Raw genomic sequence first — 22632 nt, forward strand, 5'->3', positions numbered from 1 at the left:
AGGAAATGAGAGCTATGAGATTCTCACTGTAGAGAAAACTCTCTGAAACTTACCTCAAAGGCCCTGTCGCTCTGTGAGGAGTTAAGGAGAAGACGAATGTCTTGCAGGCTGTCCCCTGTGTATTGTGTAACTCAGTTCACAGCCCTTGCACTGAATTTTGGAGTAGCTCTTGCCCACCTGCTGATGTGCAAATGTCTAAGGCTGAATAGCTTCACCTTTCTTTCACAGTGAGATAAGACCAAGGCATTGTTGGAGGTTAAATTGAATGACATTAGTACTGTAGTAATGCAAAATATAATTAAGAAATCAGACCTTCTCATATGTATTTCAGTGTCATTATTTCTAGAAAGAGCATCTTTTTGAATCAGCGTCTTATGCACTTATTTGTGTGGAGTCTTACTCAGTGTATTGTAAGTAGTTCTTGGTTTGAGTACCGTTATAGCTAAAACGATTAAGTGTTAAGTGACCTTTATTAGTCCCACACGGGGGAAATCTCTCCTCTGCGTTTAACCCATGCGTGCTGTGAAACACCACACACTAGGGGGACAGTAAGCACACTTGCCTGGAGTGGTTGACAGCCCTATCCACAGCACCCGGGGAGCAGTTGGGGGTTAGGTGCTTCGCTCAAGGGCACTTCAGTCCCTGCTGGCTCAGGGGATCGAACCAGCAACCATCCGGTCACAAGGCTGGTTCCCTAACCTCCAGCCCACAACTGCCTATATAAGTAACTATATTCTACAGAGTTTAATTGGTATGCTCTCTTAATAAAGGTGCCACAAATGGTTCTTTGAGCAGTGCCTTATAAGAACTACCTTTGGTTCCCAAAAGAACCATGTTTCAGAAAAAGTTTTTTAAAGAGCTTTCACATAATGTAAATGTTCTATACCTATTTAAAGGCTCTTCCTAGAGCCTTTTCAGAGGTTCTTTAAACTTCATACATTCATAGAAAGGTTTCTCCATAAGATTTTTTAGGGAAACTAAACTGGTTCTTTGTTGGTGTTGCATAAGGAACCCTTTTTGGCATATCTTAGAGTCTAGAAGCTTCACATAACTTTAAAAAGTTCTCGAATCTTCTCGTACACTTTGCTAAAAGGCTTCTTTAAAAGAATCTGAAGAATCAGAATGGTTCTGTAGGGAATCATAAGTGGTCAGTTGTGGTTGAGTTTAGTTGAAGTTGAGGTTGAGATTCGATGTAGATTTTGGGTTGAATTTAAAGTAAGGATTAATTTTAGGTTTTGGGCTGAGGTTAATATAAAAAGTAAGGTTTAAGTTTAGGATTAAATTGAATAGTTTCTGTCACGTTCTACATTAACATTCAGTCACATTTAATAGATATTGAGTTGAATGTTGTTTAAAGACAAGCTAGGGATAGTACAATAGGTCATAGGAAAAAGTAGCAAATCACACCAAAATGTACCTCTGTATCAAATTAAAAGGCAGTCATTTGTTGGAGGACATATTTTACTCTGTTCTCTCTGCGAGAAAGTGCTGCAGCCAAGTATGAAAATCACTTTCCTTTCCTTCAGCTGATGTCATCAGTGTTTGACAGTGTTAATCTCATGGCATAGTGGGGGGGAACGATGCCATCACCTGCTCCTCTCGCCTACTTCAGGCTGCCAGCTCCAGACTCTTGGTGACCCCCTCCCCACCTCCCTTCCCTGTATCCTCCATCTGCTATTCGTCTCCTCCCAGTTCTGCATAACGACACTGACAGTGGCCTAAAACCAAGATATTCAAACTCATACACAGTACAAACTATGGATGGGACAGATTCTGTAATTCTGACATTTTAGCATCGGTTTTGTAATTCATCAAACTGCGCAAAGCTATATAGACCAACATAAATGCCATAAAATGACAGTGTGAGAAACCACATAAGCAAGTCTACTTGTAATTAACAAATCATAGTGGTTTGAGGTGAGTGTTTGATGATTTAGGCGTCCTGTTTGCACGATGCTAACAGGTGGTTATTAGTGTCCATTATTTGTTAGATACACTATATTGCCAAAAGAATTCGCTTGCCTGCCTTCACACACATATGAACTTGAATTCTTAATCCGTAGAGATTAATGTGATGTCGGCCCACCCTTTGCAACTATAACAGCTTCAACTCTTCTGGGAAGGCTTTCCACAAGGGTTAGGAGTGTGTTTATGGGAAATTTTGACCATTCTTCCAGAAGCACATTTGTGAGGTCAGACACTGATGTTAGATGAGAAGAGGCTTGCAGTCTCCGCTCTAATTCATCCCAAAGGTGTTCTATCAGGTTGAGGTCAGGACTCTGTGCAGGCCAGTCAAGTTCTTCCACACCAATTACGCTCATCCATGTGTTTATGGACCTTGCTTTGTACACTGGTGCACGGTCATGTTGGAACAGAAAGGGGCCGTCTACAAACTGTCCCTAGAAAAGTGGGGAGGATGAAATTGTCCAAAATCTCTTGGTCTGCTGAAACATTAAGATTTCCTTTCTCTGGAACTAAGGGGCCGAGCCCAACTCCTGAAAAACAACCCCACACCATGATCCCCCCTCCACCAAACTTTACACTTGGCCCAATGCAGTCAGACAAGCATCGTTCTCCTGGCAACCGCCAAACCCAGACTGGTCCATCGGATTGCCAGATGAAGAAGCATGATTCATCACTCCAGAGAACACGTCTCCACTGCTCTAGAGTCCAGTGGCGCGCTTTACACCACTGCATTTGACGCTTTGCATTATGCTTGGTGATGTAAGGCTTGGTTGCAGCTGCTCGGCCATGGAAACTCATTCCATGAAGCTCTTTATGCTGTTCTTCAGCTAATCTGAAGGCCACATGAAGTTTGGAGGTCTGTAGTGATTGACTCTGCAGAAAGTTGGTGACCTCTATGCACTATGTGCCTCAGAAATTTCATGACTGGACTTGTTGCACAGGTGGCATCCTATCATGGCACCATGCTGGACTTCACTGAGGTCCTGAGAGTGACCCATTCTTTCACTAATGTCTGTAGAAGCAGTCTGCAGGCCTAGGTGCTTCGTTTTATACACCTGTGGCCATGGAAGTGATTGGAACACCTGAATTCAATCATTTGGATGGGTGAGTGAATACTTTTGGAAATATAGTGTACTTTATTTCCTTTGCAAAACTAAAGAAGCTTCCACCAAACATTTTTTTCGTCAAGCTACTGTTTTAATGGCAGTTCCTTACTGAATCTCCAGCTCCTGCATTTAGAGCTCAAACCCCTAATGATGCTGCATTGTTGAACGCTCCGGCAAACTCAAAGGAGAGCACCCAAGTGCTAAACTGCATACAAATGCCTTAGAGATTGAAGCCTTGTTTTAAACGTCCCTATTATCTTTCTATCCTGGTGGTGATGCTGCAGCACTGTGCTTGGAAACTTCTGTCCAGAGAGCACACATGGCTCAGTTTGGACCCAAACCTGAGTCCTACACTGCATTTAGGTAGATTTAGAAAACACATGGCACCCGTATTACTATCATTCATTTAGGAGTACTTAAACCATACTAGTCTTTGGTATCATTTAGCAATCAGAGTCAGCAGCTCTGGGAAAGAGGATTGCTTCAAACGAGTGACGCAGCATTAAATGATCCGTCTCCACACTTCATCATGTCTGTGAAGTGAAGTGCTTTCAGTTCAGATTCTTCACTGTACAGGAATAAAGCAGTTCAGCCACATTAACTCACACGAGAAAGAAAGTATAAAAATGACTGGTGGTTCCTCTTTCTAAATAAAAACCTTATAGTTGTTTATTTTAAGAAAACAGTAAAGATAAAGGTGATATTTGCTCATTATGTAAGCTATGCTTAAAAATAAAGGTGCAAAAAGGGTTCCTGGGAGTGATGCTGTGGAAGAACTGCTTTTGGTCCCCTAAAGAACCAGTGGTTCAGTTTTTATTCAACACAATCATGTTTGTATTAAAACTATGCAAATACTGTAGTAATTTCATTACTAGGTTTTTTGTTTGCAAACAAATAAGTTCATGAAAGCAGAGGGGTTCAATCATGAGAATGATTAGAAAACCTCTGTGGTGCCTAGGAAGACACAGCTACGTGAGCTGTCCCATTGGTTAGGTCTTCAGGATCTGAACTGAAAGCCTAATGTATTAGATTAACTACAAACGTAGTTAGGAAGGAACAGGAATCAACCAAAATTAAAGTCACTCTACTACTTCTGGAAGGTCTAGATACATCACTGACTGTGAATATGACTGGTAGGTTTTAGTCATAGGTTTTAGTCAGATGTTAGAAATGGAAAGCAATGTTTCCAGCAGTTCTGACTGAAAGAATGACTGTAAAACGTCGCTAGCGCCGCCTGCTGTCCTGGAGGGCACACTAGCATCTACAACGCCTTCTGGTGCCCTGTTTGGTACCAGGGCTCCTACTGTATTGAGCGCACCACCTGGCATAATGGAGGATGCCAGGAAATCTATAGCACTGCGGGGTGCCTCTCTTTCCCTGCCTCTCCTGCTTGGGCTCAGCCACCAGCCCTTGCCTTACCTTTGATTCTGGTGGCTGTGCTCTAAGGGGGAGGAATGTGGTGGTGGAGAGATGGAGCCGTGACCACTGCCTGATGAGGAGCATGGACACCTTTAAAACGAGCTCTCTCTGGAGAGTAGCAGAGAAGATGCAGGGCTCCAGGCCAAAGGCACGCAAGAGAGTGAGAAGCGAAGGGACTCTTTGCACGTGACACTAAGTAAGCCATGAAGGATTAAGTTTCGGTTTTGTTTTTGTTTAAATATGTAAATAAAGCATGTTTGTTCACTCGCACTGGTGTTTGTGTGGGTCTCTGAGCTCTTGTTGAGTTTCCATAATAATAATAATTATTAACATAATATTATTATTTTGTAGTCCTATTGAGGCACTAACAGAAATGACTGTAATAATTGTAAAGATGAGTTTTTTTAACCAAGATTTGACATTAATAGGCCGAATTGAAGGCCTAGCTCTGTAATAATCAGGTTCCCCACTGTGAAGAAGGTATGTAAAACATCTTTCAAGTTTCAAAGCATTTTGGTCGGTTCAGTAAAATTGTGAGGCTCTACGGATCTGTAAAGTTTGGATTTCAAATGTTTGGACTGCAGTGATGAAGAAACCAGACACTTGGAGGGTTTGAAAACTGAAAAATGCAATGACAGGTGTTGTCAAGCTAGTGAGCACAAAGCATGACAGGAGCTTAACAGCAGACATCCAGTTAGAAAAAGATGAGGATAAGTTTTTTTTTTCTTCAGCATCAGAAAAGTTTCAAGTTCAGTGGTGCGAAATGACAACCATAACATTAAACACTGCAGCTTGTATGTGATTTTTCCTTCTTATAAGGTGAGCATTGAAAAAAACGTTTAAAAAAAATGCATTGAACACTGGACAAGCGAGGGCAGCAGTAGGAAGCTAATCTAAATAACATTTGAATTTGTCTTATATAAATTGAATTGTGATAGTTTGAGTGTAATTTGCTCCTTAATTCCAGTCTGACAGATCAATACAACTCAGAGAAAGCCTCTTTGATCAGTGTGTACCCTGTGATCCATGACCCATTCCACAGTGGATGGAAACTGTTTAGTATTATGAAGTTCTACACCACTAAAATCCATTATTTCATTTATTGATCATAAGCTCACCAAACATTAAAATAATGTACAATAGTACATCCATATAGACATATTTAAAAAATTCTATCACCCTATCGCACACAGACACAACCAAAATTCATTGCACATAGTTCTCCTCTGCTCCACGCACTGTGAATGGACCACATACAGAGACTTAAAGGCAAACAGCACCACAGGAAAGCCCTCATGCATTACAGCTAATTAGACCCCGTTATTTATTCAATTACAAGAGCCATTGCAATGCCTCGCTGAGCCATCACAACACATAAGAGTTATGGACAGCGCATGTTTCTGCCTTTTCTTCTTTCTGTCCACTACAGACCTTCAGGGACCTGTGAACTTGCTTTAGCCTTATGTCAAATACATGTAAGCCTTGCTAACAGCTAAATGTTTTTTTCCATTTCTCTCGTGCTGATCATGGTAGCTTCACTAGGCTGAAGGGCCTGCTTAAGCAGTTACAGTAACCGCTTAAATTTTGACCTCCTTCAACCTCTTCGGCTCATACTCCCTCCAGGATCTGCCAGTCTTTCATTTCTCAAGTTTTGCATCAAGCCATCTGCTCTAGGACCCATGACTAAGCCCAGCATATAGAATAAAGGAATTTTACTTTGTCTGCTGGAATAAAATGGCATTTTTATTGCACTTATCTGTTGGCACAGAATCACATACAGAGTCAAGCATATTTACTATTTTCCCCCGACAGTGCAAAAATATAAGCAAAAACACTCATTCTCTGGCTGCTAGCATATAGCTAAGCCAATAGTACTAGCGTTATAATGTATGAAGTAGCCAATGCTACATTGGCCAAAAAAATAAATGTACTAGGGCATGTACTAGCTGTTGTTGTACATTAATACGTTTTAAAATAAAAATATGATATGTACTGTTGCACATATTTCCGTATGTGCAGTAAATGAGTCTGAGGTAGATAAATAAATGAGATGCAGGTACACAGGGGATAGAATATTGATATAAAAATCTTCCAGCTTATACAAGATATGAATAGAAGATGTGCAAAATGTCAATATATATATGTGTAAGTATAGATTTCTAGATTGAAGGTGCAGTAAGATCAGAGTGAGTTTGTTGAGGTGTGGAATGGAGATCATCATGATGATGATTCAGAGGTGCAGTGACAGGCCTATAGACCGATACACCAGCACTACTGACCTGGGGGAAGAACTGGTTCTGAACTTTATGCTTCTGTACCTCTTCCCACTTGGCAGCTGTGTAACACACAGTAAGGTTTGTTACTGTACCTGTTATTCGGATAGCTTTTGTAATTTTTGTAAGACTCATGATAAGTTTCAATAAATATATTTTTTTCTTTCATTAATTCTATGTTAGCTCTACATTTGGGGTAAGAGTGCCTTTGGGGTGCTTTTGGGCCACTTCTTTTAAGTAGGAATATTCTGCCACCTACTGTTTGTGCATGTTTCAACAATGGGTGCCAGTCAGTCACTCAGTCAGTCAGTGCCTCAGTAATAGAAAACAACTCTTGCATGGGAGACCTGAAAGCCCTAAAAGGGTAACTCAAGTGCTTTTTCACCTAAAGTGTATCTGCCACATTCATAGCATATGGTCAGTAACCACTGACAGTAATGTTAATGTGTTTCCCTGTACAAAGAACAGAAATTCTGTTAACTAGAAACTTACTAAAAGCTAGTGTACAGGTGCTGAAGCTGCATTATAAATCTGTTCTATCTGTTTCAAATGTTTATTTCTTTATAGGGCAAGCACAGCCTTTACGCAAGGCCACTAAGAGCAGGAATTTGCATATTGTCCTTGGAGAAGTGTGCCACTGTCCCTCTGCCTCTGGGAGTTTTTCTGTCTATTTACTGAACTGCCACAGTGTGGGCTGTGGCCTGGCAGCCAACTGATCAATGTCCCCCACACAGCTTTAAGAAAGCAGTATCAATGCAATTGATATGCTCTATTGATGAAGCAAATAGATCTCTGTGGCATGCTGTGGCCTGGATCAGTTTCTGAATGTGAACAAACAAAAGCTGCTTGAGCAGGACTATTACATTAGCTTTACTTACACACTATTTACAGACCTTTGACTGCCAGACAACACATCTCTGCCATAACAAGCCTTACACCTCAGAAATGGCCGCTTTTTAGGAGAAGAACAAAAATGTACTGGACTTTAAAGGGACACTCTGACCAGACTAGAGACACATTTAAGATTTTGGGGGTTTAAGATTATGAGAGTTATGCACACATAAACTTCCATCTCTTTAGCCCATGACAGGAGGAGATGGGGGTTTATGCATGCATGCATACGCTTGTACTGGCATTCTGTGTTTTGAATTTTTTTTTTCTCGCTAGCTACAAACACACAAACATTTAAAAAATACCACCCCTAAAAATCAACCATAAAGCGTTTTTTTCTTTTTCTAAAGTTCCCCCAAGCTTCAAGATCATTAAGAGGGGGGTTTCCTTGTCAGGCTGTAGTGCCCCTTTAAGACTTTATTCAAAGTAATGTTTTGTATATTTTTATTGATCCATTCGTCGTGAAATGTTCACGTTATGTAAAGGGTTAGATGATGCTTCTGAATGGTGTAAAGAAATAAAAACTGACATTAATTTTGGAAAATTATTTGTTTTTATGATTTAGTTACAAAGCTCTTTACAAAAACACACACACACACACACACATTTTCTAAGCCGCTTCTCCCTCAGGGTCACCGGGGTGTTTTGAGCACACCTGGTAAAATGATACTTTGTTTATTTTACTGATAGAGTAACACATCTACAACAGAGAGTTTATATATATATATTACATATAAAAATATAAAATTTTTAGTTTAACATGTTGGAAAAAAGCATATGTATAAAAGCATTCAATATATTAAATTCAGAACAGCGCATTCTCTTTAGAGGATGTTAACTTATTTACAAAGGTAAAATAAATAGACCAAGAGCACCTAAACCAGAGGTGGGTCTGGAGATGGCAAGAGCTTAAAACCCACAAAGAAAAGTGTTTTCTGTATAGCCTGTGAGGGGATGAGATGACCTCTTTAGTGTCTGCCTGTGAAATAATCGCTTTTCTCTTATTCCTTATGTGAATGTGAGCAAATGGGAATGCCAATGTGTGCATGACAAACACGAGTGCACACCGAGTGACTGCCCACTGTAGCCTGCGTGCCCAATGGGCTGTGAACCTGAGGAACGGGAGGATGAGGGGACAATTTCCCAGACGTCTCGGCACCCCAATTCCTCTTCTTTCATCCTCACGCTATTTCCCTAATTACCCATCAGCCTCTTTCCTCAGCATCCCTCTCTCTCCTTTCTCCTGTTCCTCATTTAAAATCAATCAGAGCCTGCTTGACTTTATCTCCTCAATACAGTGTTCTGGTCTCCTCGCCTAACCCTCCTCACTCCTACAGAATGCAAATTCGTGATGGGGAAATTTGCGTAGAAACCCATCAGGCCAGTCCAGGAGAAATCAGCTGCTTTTATAACAAGGCGGCCGGCGGCTCGGAGCAGCAGCTGAGGCCATATGCAGATGTCTTGGAGAGACAGAGGCAGAGTGAGAGAGAAAAAGAGAGCCAGGACATAAGCCTAACTAAAAAGATAAACAGCACTGCACTCCCCGACTACCTTTTTAAGGCTGAACAAAAGAGTGTGGGTAATGAATCTATCAGGTTGGCACAGTATGCAGAAATCAGAGGGCAGACTCCAAGACTCCTAGTCACAGAGGCTTTTTTATTGAGGTTGGCGAGCTCCTCCTGAGCCAAGATTATGACACAAACGTAAGCATCCTGAAGGAGACAAGGTGAGAAAAATGTGCAGGCCCCCAACAGTCAAAAAAGAATTGCCCAGATGTACTTCAGCAACTTCAGTTCTTGTTGTGCTCACTTCAGACAATGCAGGATGCCATACTGCTTCTCAAATGAGTGTTGTTTGAGCTAAAAGATATTTAACCCTTGTGTGGTATTCATGTTTTTCTTATTCAGTGGTCTGGGGGACCCACCACATCATTGTTTTTTTAAATCAACAATCCATAAAAATGTATGTAAAAATTCCAGATGTTTAAAATATCACAAGTGGCTAGCGTGGGGTTCTCCTTTAGCAGCTGTAGCCAGTCAGCAGCCTGTCCATGTTGTCCTCCCTCACACAAACATATATATACAAACACATACACACACAGACACACACACTAACAGCAGGCCATATTGGAGGAGAACAGAGTGAAGGATACAGCACCTCCACACTTTTATTCCCAGGTTCAGCCCAACACCACATGCGTAATATTGGGGGTGTTACGTGTAAACTCACTGAAAATGTGTTATTTTATGTGTTCGTCACAGAAAATGAGCAAAGGCCAAGGAATCTGGGGTTGAAATAATAATAAATCACATCATTTTTTCTTTTGGTAAACATTGAAAATTGGTCCCACAGACCCCAACACCACACAAGGGTTAAGTGATGATATGACTAACACAGTTAAACTGCGAAATTAGGACTATGTTGGGAAATTATTGTGATATGTTGTGATATTCTCATGTAGTCTCTGCAGTGGCTGTTCTACTGACAGAATGGAAAGTGACTATTATTCATATTATCCCCTGTAATGCTAACATCAGATTGTCTATGGCTCTGTTGGCTCTCTAGAACTCTCGAAAACTTTCTAACTCTGTGTTGAGCTGCTAGCGAACAGTGAGGGGTGAAAGGGGAGGGGTGTGAACCCACAGCAAGGGAGCTAAACAAAAAATGAACAATCAAAATACTCTTTCATAAATACTGACTTGCTTTCTCATCTGACAAAAATCATGTTGCTTCCAGTTTTGAAAATATGGTGATTTAAGAAACAAAGTGCCTCAGAAAAATGTGGGACCTTCTCCAAAAACAGGTGGAAATGGCATTTTATGGCTGCTGTGGTAAAAGAAATCATTTATTAATTAAAAATTCATTGTTATTGTCAGCGATACTTGAGCAATCCTTTGTGACGGTCAGTATGAAAACCTTCTCGGTTCTCTCTCTTTTTCTATCTGTGCAGAACGACTCATGGAGCGAGCTGTACTCATTCGCCCTGTTCAAGGCCATGAGCCATATGCTGTGTATTGGGTATGGGCGCCAGGCCCCTGAGAGCATGTCTGATATCTGGCTCACCATGCTCAGCATGATCGTGGGAGCCACCTGTTACGCCATGTTCATCGGCCATGCCACCGCCCTGATCCAGTCCCTGGACTCCTCACGTCGCCAGTACCAGGAAAAGGTGAGTAGAGTCTGGAGCGTCGCATGCCCAGTTTTCTTGAGGGTGAACTGTTTAGAGCTTAAATTTGTTTGAAACTGCAAGGACCCAGCAATTCTTATCAGGTTCAGAACAGTGTGCTATGTAAAGTTTATCAGACTAAAAACTTTTGGATGCAATTCAGCATTGATTGGTACATAAAATCCTTATTTGGTTAGTGATAGTTTGGTGACTAGGGCTGGAAATATTCAAAACCTTTGAAAATCAATACTAAGGAGACGCCTTTTTTATTTTTAAGTTGCAAACAGACAACAGGTTTAAACCAGAGCTGAGTAGGAGGTAGTGGCAGTAGATGTATTTACTAACGACAACAGATCATATAGTAAAGAAGAAGTTCTGCTATTAATAGCATGCATATGGAATGTTATCTAGATAGCTCATGACCAGTCTAGATTTTGAAACAAGCATGCTTATTTAGTCCTGGACACTCATAAGACAGACTACTGAGGTACTGAAATTTGGTGTTGAATGACATGGAATTTTGATATGTTTGGTAGTATTGAAGTCCATCCATCCATCCATCCATCCATCCATCCATCCATCCATCCATCCATTTTCTAAGCCGCTTCTCCATCAGGGTCACGGGGGGTGCTGGAGTCTATCCCAGCAGTCTTCGGGCGGAAGGCATGATACTAGTATTGAAGTCATTTAGCCATTTTTAACTAAGCACTGTTGTCACTGTCACTACAAGATGGCCTTCAGTTTGGATCATAACTGTCAAAACCTGATCAAAAAATAGGATAAACATTGCTGTGATAATGCTAAATATTTTGCTTGTAACAGGCATATTAACATATATTTTACCTCCTGGCATAGACCTGCTGCTATTTTCCAAATCCAAATCCAACAGACTAATGCATTGCTGAGCCTGTCATTGGTATTTGCAGTCAGTGACATATCTATCTTTTTTTCTCACAAAATTGGTCCCACATTTTGTATGCCAAAATGTGATTGGTGGATTCCACTGGTTAGTTCCTGATTATGCTAGTGCTTAATCTGACACATAAAGCCTTCAGTTCAGCTCCTGGAGTCCTAACCAATGGGAGAGCTCGCTTGGCTGTATCTAACTAGACGACAGAAAAAAATATCCTGACTTTCCAACCAAAGCCTGACAAGAAATAAATGCTACTACAATACTTGCAGAGTTTAAATTTAAAAAGATCACAGCGATTATATTAAATAAACATGAACTAAAATTTTTAATATTTCACAGAAATATAGAAATCTGACAGCCCAGAAGGGACTTAGGGTTCCCTGCTGGGAAACAAGTTCACTACTAAAACGTTGAAACGTTTGTTACTCAGAATGGATAGAAATCAACAGACTATAACCTGGATTGAATCCCTCTGTAAAAACAACAGCACATGCTTGAATGGGCCCAACACCTTTTGGTACGGTACTTCTCGAGCAAGGTGCACCTGCAGGCGTTTCATGTGTCATCATTTGTTTGATCTAGGTGGATCAAAGGCGAAGGCTGTGGCCTGTTAAGCGAGGATGTGTCTGCTCAGATGGGCCGCTGATGCAACAGGGAACTCTGGGTATTCTCGCCGACCTGGCATCCCTCTCATCTGATCCGTTGCTCGTTCCTCCCACCATAGTAATTGGTGGCTCTTTGATTCTAATAGCGGCATCTGGCATTTGTTTACTGCAATGTCCCCACTTTGCAGCGCCTCTCCTTGTGTCGCCAACTATTTGGCTTGCCGTCAAATCTCCATGCTGTTTTGTTTTGTTCTCACTTTTCTCTGCACATGGACTCTTCTCTCTTCACGTTACTTTTCATGGAGAGAAGTAATCGTTGCGTTTGCTGGGTCACAGTATGACCTCAAAGGTGACTGTATTTTCCAAAGAGCTGAGGCCACCATGAAAACTGCAAAGAGTGTATGTTCTAATATTATTGGGTTCTTCTTGAGGTCAGCAGTCAGCTTGAATCAGGGACGTGACAGTGATGGAGACACTGCACATAAAAAGGCAAGAGACTTTCCTCTGGATTTGCTACCTAAGGAAATGGAACAAGTAACCTAGACATTATATATGAACTCCCACCTGTACTTGTATTACACACATAAGGTGGAGCTGTGATTTTACATTTACATTGGAGGCTGTGTGTTAGCATTATGGATTGGACTGGCCTAACGTGCTGAAAGCTTAGACATTGCATAGCCAGCTGGTCAAACGTGACATACAGATTATGCTGTAAGGATTCATTTGAAAGGATAACGATGTATGCATAAGCTTGACGTGGATAAGTTGGCTTGGTGTACTTCTTGAGGGATTGCTCTACACCATGTCCCAGCAAAGAGTTAGTTAGCAACAGCAGACTTCCACAGACATCCTGTTATAAAGATGAAAAATGAAAGTGTATTAAAAATTGATGGTCCACTCTGGCTAAAGGCGTGCCTTGTTCGTTTAAAATGCACACGTGTCGTGAGGTAAATCAAGTCATAACTAGCACGCACATTGTTAAGTGGATATTTAGTGGAGGGTGGGTTTCTGGACATAGATTAAGCCCAGTGTTGTGGGCTAAATTTCCCTATTAATGGGGATCGACCACTGCAAATCCTCATTTTTTATACCTGGATTAGGCTTAAGCTGCATCCGGAAACATGGCCTTCAGTCTCCTAGCAGCACAAAATCACCACAACGAGAGCTGTTTCCCAGAATCCCGCTCAGCCGCTCCAGACTGTTTGATAAAGTCTGAAATAATGATGTAACGTAGCACGGCAAAGGGTCTGTCACGAGAGCTCATCAAATCTCCCCACAGGCGACAGACATTTCTCTTTATTAATCATTATCCAGCAGAGCTGCAGAGGAGCACACAGACGGGGAGCCGTCTAACGCTCGGCCGGTTATGGCAACTCACAGATCGCTCTTAAGAGCCTGACAAAAGCCATTCTTTGAACAAGATAACATGTACGCAGGAGAAAGCTGCCAGTTTTGTTTCCATGATACAGAGCAAACATGCGCTAATGATCCTTGTGTTGGGGATGAATAGAGCTCAGCAAAGAGGTGGTGGTTGTGCTGGAATTATGCAACAGAGAAGGCTAGTAATTAGGGAAACTCTGCTGATACTGTAATGTTTTATTTGTAGATACTTTAGTTATTAATATAGTATCAGCATGAGTAAAAACAGTTATTTACACTTTATTGTAAGACAGTGTAGTGTTCATAAGACTATATGACATCTACATAAGTCCTTTATGACAACTGACAGAGACCCAAATAAATACGTAAACACTTCAATTCTGATAGGTTTCATTTTGCATCTGCCCACTTTTTGTTTGTTTGTTTGTTTTTTGTGTACTATTTCATTGCTGCATACTGCAAGACATATGTCCCATAGAGGACAATAAAAGTACATCTGTACTTTCTGCTTCTCATGATCCAAAACACGTTCAGTAATGTTGAGGTCTGTTCTCTGAGTTGGTCAATCCATTGTTCTGAGAACACCAGCAGCTTCATGGAGAAATAAACGCTCTTGTTGTTTACCTGTTACCTTTTCTTATGTGTGTTATTGACAGCTATATGTCATTTGAGACACATTTGAGATTTGATCCTCTCACAGTGGAAGGATGGACAGAAACACCTGTGGATGTTTCCAGATCTGAAGCAGCTTGATTTTCTCCTCTCTCTCAAAGATGAAAGCTTTAAATGCTGTTTATCTGAAGGGAACAGTTTTGATTTGGTGGTCAAGTTTTCTCTGTACTCTTAATCATTTTTTGAACTGTGGGTTGGGAAACTCCTGTTTTCTTCATTTATTTTCCTTTGACTTTGCTCTTCCTTATGCACGTTGATTGTCATATCTTCTGTCCTGATAACGGGATAACTTGTACATCATTTAGACTGAAAATGCGATTGAAGAATGGTGGTTTCTGAATTTTGCATGGTGCTGTATTTTAAGTAACAACTATGATTATTGTGAGAAATCATTCCAAAGTTTGGAATGGTAGTGCATAAGGAGGATCAAATAGGTGCTGATTACTGATATTGAGCACATGGCAGGCAGGATGGCATTTGGACAGTGTTAGGAAGTTTGTAGCAGACAGTCTGGGCACGGAAGCTTGAAGTGAATGTTTACATTCCCAAGAGTGTTCCCACTTTGTTCTAGGTACGAACAGTATGTTCTCCACACGTCCAAACAATGCACATCTCAACACACACACACACACACACACACACACACAAATACACAAAGAGCCTCTCAGGCCAGTTTCATGGGGAAATGAGATGCATTCTGCCCACATGTTCTATATAAACATCGCGTGCAAGCCTAAATGTGCCATTTATGGGCTGAGTGCCTGGAGAAACATAAAATACACTTCTCATGCATATGCAGTAGAGGGCTGGCCATGTAAAAAGTGGGTGGAGGTATTACATATGCAGCTGGTTGCGTTAAATAACATTAGAACACCAAGGTTCAATTTTCACTTTTCCTTTTTAAAACCAGAAGTAAATTTCTTAAGGTGTCATAAAAAATAAATAAATAAATAAACATTTTTAACCATAACAGTAGACAGAGCTGTTAGACATAAACCTCAAACATGTGCTAAAAGAATGTTTATCCTCTAAAAAACATTGTTTACATTAGGGCTCCAACAAATATATCACTTAGCTGATATTAGTGCCCTTTAGTTATTATCAATATCAGCTCATCTCCAATAACACACTGTTAATTATTATTATTGAGTGTTACCAAGTCGATTCCGACTCCTGGCAACAATATGGAAAGTGTTTCTCCAGAATGTCTTGTCTTCTGTTTGGGTCTTCTGTTGTACTTCTGAATGGACGGTTCCAGATCCTTCTAAGTGTATCCATCTTGTACCTCTTCCTTTTTCACCTTCTACCATCTGTTCCAAGCATAATAGTCTTTTCCAATGAATTAGTTCTACTGAAAATATGTCCAAAATAAGAGCTTCAGTTTTGGTATCTTATTTTAGTGAGAGATGAGGCTTGATTTGGTTGAGGATCAGTTAGCACCTTTTTATTTGGTTGCAGCCCTGCCAGCATTCAAACGGCATGCACCCATGACCTGCACGTGTCTACTGAGCTTATATATGTAATGGTAAAATTTTGGTAAATTTTCATCGGGTAATATTTATCCTTACAACACTCTGCATGTACTCGTCCTTCCTTTTTTTTAACTATCAAAATTATTGTAAAACAATGTCTCAGGCATCAGGCAGCATAATCATAAGCATAAGTTTTTGTGAGGGAGCTTTTAGAGATATTAAACTTGTCAGATGTCCGGTTCCTATGACTGCTCTGAACAGTTTTGACTCTTTTAAGATTCTCTAGATTGGAGCAATTTACATTGAAACACTCTTTAAGACTTTTTCATGTTTTAAATTAAATTATGCAGACATATTGGAAAAAATGGAGTTCCCTCAAAGCAATACCAGTATTAGCCACAAAATATTTGCTTGTCAGTCATGCCCTAGTTACATACAGTATGTACATGTGTTCCTAGTAAAGTCTCAGGAAGAGATGTACATACGTAAGAAGACACAATGCATATACACCAAAATGTGGCTGCAGTATGCAAACACAGTCTGTGTTTTCATTTCTTAAACCCTTAGGTAGAATAAGTAGACACCCTGCAGAATGCTTTGGTGTCTTCATTTATTAACACCCCTGTCTCTTTGACACTGAACTTTCTGCTTTGACTCCCAGCTCCAAAGTTTCAGTGTGCCTTTTAAACCCTGCACCTCACAAGCGCAGTTAGTGCACACAGTTTCCTTGGTAAACTGCAGTCTTAGTAGATTGAATGATAAATTCAGGCGTTGTGAGTGCATATTGAAGTCGCGTAGATGCATGCTTTGCGCTACACCTGCACTCGTACGTACATCTTGGACCCAAGTGATATACACAGCTGAAGACTATCTGTAGCTGTAGAATGGTCTGCTGGCTCCAGATTCCACTTCACCACAGTGTGCATGATGTTTGTGTGATGTGTGAGTGTCTCTGCACCCCCTGTTTTCACCCAACACTGCAATGTGATGAGACAGTAGCACGCTGTCCCTCGTAGTCCCCACCCCGTTGCCCAATCACATCTCAGCCCTTTGCGGCTTTGTAAAGGCCAATCCTATGCCAGAGGACATCAGAGGGCTCGGACATTAGCCATTATGTAATGGCATTACTCTCTCTCAGACTGCTGGTGCTGCTTCTGGAACGGCGTCCACACCATAAATGCTCATAGTGCGCATCTTTAGAAGGTTAACCAGCTTGCCTCATATCAGAGTTACTGCCATTACTCAAGAGACCTGTCTCTGTTTTACAAAGGCCTATTGATTCTGTATCAACTGGCCATGCAGTTTTATAGTCGTTGATATCTATACAATGAGGTACTTAAATCTACATGTAATGCACAAAGTGAGTGAACTATGACAGGATGAGTGGAGAGTGGAGTCAAATAATATTGAAAAAATCAAGTAGATTATAATAGACACTTTTCACTTTTACGTATTTGACACAACAGAAGTAGTCCTGGTAGGGAAAACATTACATCGCTACTGGCATTTGTAAATAAGAATATAGACAAAATCTTTCTTTATAATCTTTGTACTGCATCAGATGTGGAAGACAAAATTTTTTGGCATCCTTTTTTAAGGTATGTAGCCTAATTGTTCCACTAAGACTTCTTTCATTTTCAAGGAAGCACAAGCTTGAGAAGGACTACACGCTTTTTTTCCCAGAATTACTTCCGTTACTACAAAGTTAGATTAAGAATCTCAAGACTTGTTTTGTAAGAAATGTTATTTTGTACAGTTTTGTTAATGACCAGGTCATTGTTCTGTTGTATGCTTACTGACATGGCAGTGTTTAATAACTTCAGTGTTTGACCAGTAATATCAGTGATGCTAGCGTTTACTATGGAAAACCACAGACACACACCAAGAACTGCTATACCAAACAAAGTCTTTCATGGAAAAATGTTCAGTACCTTAATAAGGAGTAAAATAAATGTGTCCTCTAAATCAGAGGCCTTATAAAGAAGTACTCATCATAAACACCAGCACTGCTGTAATATTTTCCCTACTATGACGAATTCTGCTGCATCGAATATGGACATGTGAAGAATTCATAGTGCTGTCAGTTCATTTGAAGAGTTTTGTTCAAAATAATGATTCAGTTTGCAATAATAAGGATTGTCAGCTGCACGAGTTGGCTAAAAATCTGTCACGGGTGAGAACCAAACATAAAAAATTGAGCTGAATTTAATTAATCACTCTTTAACAAATATGTTTACTTAGCTCTTTAGCTGCTCTAATTCATGTTTAGGCTAAAAGATGTTTATGTGCTTTTACCAATACTTCGGAAAATAACTGGAGTCAAATCATTATTAAGGCAATAACCTGCTGTTTATACCAAGGAAGCAAAATATGTCATATAAATATTAGCAGTAGCTGTTTTATGTTAACAAAATCTGCAGGTTTTTTTTCTGACATATTTGAAAGCAACAGTGCCAAAATTCAGATTCCAAAGGAAAATGAAGAAAAGGCTGTTCCTTTACGGGCATATAGAATTTATAGAAATCTTGAGGTCAATGAATATACTCGCAAGCTGCTGTGGCTTTTACACACCCTTGTTATGTGAGTTTCGAGTGGCCTAATAATGCATTTAATATAAGATACCACAACTGCGGTTTGATGTTGATGTATGTTTTGAATAATTGTCTTGTTGAAATATCCAGTCTCTTTTTATCTTCAGTTTCTTCACTGACTGATTTAGCCTCCAGGATTTGTTGATATATAGTAGAAGCTTTTCTTCCCTCTGTTGCTTGGACCACTGGCTACCACACAGCCAAAACCATAATAGATACACCATTATGCTTAACACTTAGCAAGGTGTTCCTTTCATCAAATGCTTCTCATTATTCTTTCTTCAAACATGCCTTTTGTGGTGATTGTAACCAAATAATTCAATTTGCAGTTGTTTCCAAAATGTTTCAGGCTTATCTAAGTTTTATGTTGTGTACTGTAGATAATGTCCAACATTGCTGCAAGGTGGGCTGGTAGATCATTCTCGTGCCAGCCAAATATCCCTGTAGGTCCTTGGCCATGATGTGAGGGTTTTACTTTGCATATCCGCCTAGTCCATGTGCTGCTTTTTGTTTGTTTGTTCTTAACAGTGTTTAAAGCAATGAAAATTAAACCAGAAAGTGTTTAGATATCTTTTATAGTCTTCTTTTCCTTTGTAAGAGTCAGTTATCAACATCCTAAGAGGTTTGAAGGGTCACATCACAATTAATTATACTAAGGAATCATCCCCTTGGTTTAAAGCTTAATGAGTCAAACGCCCCACGAATTTTGCATCAAATTTTTGCATACAGCTATAATAGTGAATCGTAAATAAAGAAATGAGCCTGTCAAAAGACAGAAGAATTTAGATTAACTAATGAAAACCAATGACAACTTTTAGAAGTCTGTCATGTAAGCATTTTATCATGAATATGTAAAGATCCAAGTATAGTAAGAGATGGGTGAACAATATATGGTTGAGTAGTTCTAGTTAGAGACCTCACTGGCTTATATAAGCAGGTTTGTCTCTCCAGCAGCCGAGTGAAGATGTGCGTGTGCACATTAATAAGCTCCTCTCTGTCACACATAACCAGAGCACTCACACACACTGAGGTCACAGGTCAATCCCTCAAAGCCTGACAGCAGCCTCTTATTGTTTCCATAGGAGTGCTGCTTTTTGTCACAGAAGTGCCTCCTGCCTTTAAACTGCTTAGCTCCTTGATTTTATTTCTTTTCAATATAAACAGAAGGTTTTCTATCGAGGAGGTCTGTGTAACAAAAAATCTGAAATATGAAAAAAGCACTTCATGCTTCATGCATCTTCCTCGTATAACGACACAGTGAAGTATATCCTGACAAGGCAGCAAGATCGTGATGTGGAGGAAGGGTTGCTAACGTTGTCATCATATCGAAACCTTGCACATTTTTCTGTTTTATTTTTTTGTGCACCATTGTATGAACTCTTCACAATGAATGAAATGGAAATGGTTCATAATTACTTTATAATATCTTGTTACATTAAAGTTTTTCACATTACAATGTATTTATCTTTTAAGTAGCAAGTTTTGTTACTATGGGGCTGATATGTGAGGACCTACACCACAGATTGGCACTCAGCAGAAGAAGGATGAAGAAACTTGAAAAGATCTTTGAATACAACAATTTGTCTCTACAGACAAAGATTGGAATTGTCCAAGTTGTGGTCTTCTCTTTGGTTCTTTATGGATGTGAAAGTTGGACTATAAATAATAGACACAGGAAAAATATTGATTGTTGGCAAAGACTTGCTGACCTGTTGAGAGAATCTTGGATGGCAAAGAAAACAAATGAACGGATCCTTGACCAAATCAAGCTTCACGTCTCAATTGAAGCCTAGATAGCCAGACTGAAGCTTTTATTTTGGATATTTTCTGACAAGAAACAATTCATTGGAAAAGAGCATTATGCTTGGAATAGCTGAAGGTAAAAAAGAAATATCCAACAAGTTGGATACAGTAGAATGAGTCATGAAACAGCCATTTAGAAGCTGCAGTATCCATGATGGATGGTAATTCGTTGCTAGGTGCTACTGTCAATGAAGTTCCACCTTAAATTTTTTGCCACGTTAATTTTAGGGCTACCTTAAACTAAGTTCCTCCTTAAATTCTGTGGCACCTTAAATTTACTGCTACCTTACAGAAAGTTCAATCTTAAATTCTGTGCCACCAAAATCTAGTGCTATGTTACTTGAAGTTCCACCTTAAAAGAAGTTCCACCTTATATTCTGTGCCACCTTTAATTTAGTGCTATTTTAATTGAAGTTGCACCTTGAATTTGGTGCCACCTTAAAAGGGTTCCGCCTTAAAATCTGTGCCACCTTAATTATATTTCTATGTTAATTAAAGTTCCACTTTAAACACTGTGCCACCTTAAATTTAGTGCAATGGTAATTGCAGTTCCACCTTAAATTTAGTGCCAGCTTAAAAAGAGTTCCATTTTAAATTTGCTGCCACCTTAAAAGAAATTCCACCTTAAATTCTGTTCCAGCTTAGGTTTATTACTATGTCAATTAAAGTTCCGCCTTAAATTCAGTGCTACCATGAATGCAGTTCCACCTTAATTTAAGTTTTAATTTTATTGCAATGTTAATTAAGTTCCACCTTAAATTCTGTGCCATCTTAATTTTAGTGCTACCATAAAGAGTGTTTCACTTTTAAATCTGTGCCTCCCTAAAGTGCTATGTTAATAGCAGTTCCACCTTAAATTTAATGCTATGTTAATTGAAGTTCCACCTTAAAGTTAGTGCTATGTTAATAGCGGTTCCACCTTAAATATAATGCTATGTTAATTGAAGTTCTATGTTAAATTTAGTTACATGTTAATAGCAGTTCCACCTTAAATTTAATACTATGGTAATAGCAGTTCCACTTTAAACTTAAATTGAAGTTCCACCTTAAATTCTGTGCCATCTTACACCTAGTGCTATGTTCATTGCAGTTCCACCTTAAAATCTGTGCCACCTTAAATTTAATGCTATGTTAATTGAAGTTCCACCGTAAAATCTGTGCCACCTTAAATTTAGTGCTATATTATTTCAAGTTCCACCTTAAGTTCTGTGCCACCTTAAATTCTGTGCTACCTTAAAAGAAGTTCCACCTTCAGTTCTGTACCACCTTAATTCTATTGCTATGTTAATTAAAGTTCCACCTTAGATTATGTGCCACCTTAAATTTAGTGCTATGTTATTTCAAGTTACACTTTAAGTTCTGTGCCACCTTAAATAAAGTTCCTCTTTAAATTCTTTGCCACTTTAAATTTAGTCCTGTTGTAGTTGCAGTTCCACCTTAAACTTATTGCCACTTTAAAAAGAGTTCCATTTTAAATTCACTGCCATCTTAAAAGAAATTCCACCTTAAATTTTGTGCCACCTTAGGTTTATAGCTATGTTAAGTTCCACCCTATAGTCAGTGCTAACATGAATGCAGTTCCACCTTAAATTCTGTGCCATTTTTATTTAAGCGCTGTGTTAATAACAGTTCCCCACCCTTAAATTTAATGCTATGTTAATTGAAGTTCCACCTTCAATTTTGTGCTATGTAAATAGCAGTTCCACCTTAAATTTAACGCTATGTTCATTGAAGTTCCACCTTACATTTGGTGATAATCTAATAGCAGTTCCACCTTAAATTTGATGCTATGTTAATTTAAGTTCCACCTTAAATTTAGTGCCGTTAATAGCAGTTCCACCTTAAATTTAATGCCATCTTAAATTTAGTGCTATGCTAATTTCTGTTCCAAGTTTAATTTAGTCACATGTTGATAGCAGTTCCACCTTACTTAACCAACTTAAATTTACTGTTATGCTAGTTGATGGTCCACCTTAAATTCAGTGCTACCTAAGTGCAATTCCACCTTAAAAGCAGTTCCACCTTAACAAAATCATTATGTGTGCTGATACTGCTGAGCATTAGGCTGGGAGCAGGTGAGACATTGAGCTCCGTGCGTGAGTTTGTGTGTGTTGTGTGAGAGAGGAGCCCATTGTGACATCATGTGTGGCATGCTGCCAACATCCTGCCCATTCATTCCCAATGGGAAAAAAATTGTCCGTTTATTGTCCGTGTTACAGAAACCGTACATCGGATCGCTTAGCAAAGCACAAGCAACCTAATCGGGTACAGGTACTACAATCCCGCAAGGTTTCATGGCTCTAGCTCAAAAACTGTGGGAGGAGAAACTGTTTAAATTTTGAGCATAGAATAATAAGAAGACTACGAAGAACA

At 39.6% G+C, this 22632-nt stretch overlaps 1 protein-coding gene across 1 annotated transcript in view; it reads left to right on the forward strand.

Annotated features, from left to right (window-relative positions):
• hcn2b (hyperpolarization activated cyclic nucleotide-gated potassium channel 2b) overlaps window positions 1-22632 on the forward strand; it is a 66666-nt gene that overhangs the window by 16825 nt on the left and 27209 nt on the right. The window contains exon 4 of the mRNA XM_017701393.2: window positions 10605-10823. Within this exon, the coding sequence (XP_017556882.1) occupies window positions 10605-10823 (219 nt within the window). The remainder of the gene's footprint in view (window positions 1-10604; window positions 10824-22632) is intronic.

This window comes from Pygocentrus nattereri, chromosome 15 (genome assembly GCF_015220715.1).
Source record: "Pygocentrus nattereri isolate fPygNat1 chromosome 15, fPygNat1.pri, whole genome shotgun sequence".
NCBI classification, from domain to species: Eukaryota; Metazoa; Chordata; class Actinopteri; order Characiformes; family Serrasalmidae; genus Pygocentrus; species Pygocentrus nattereri.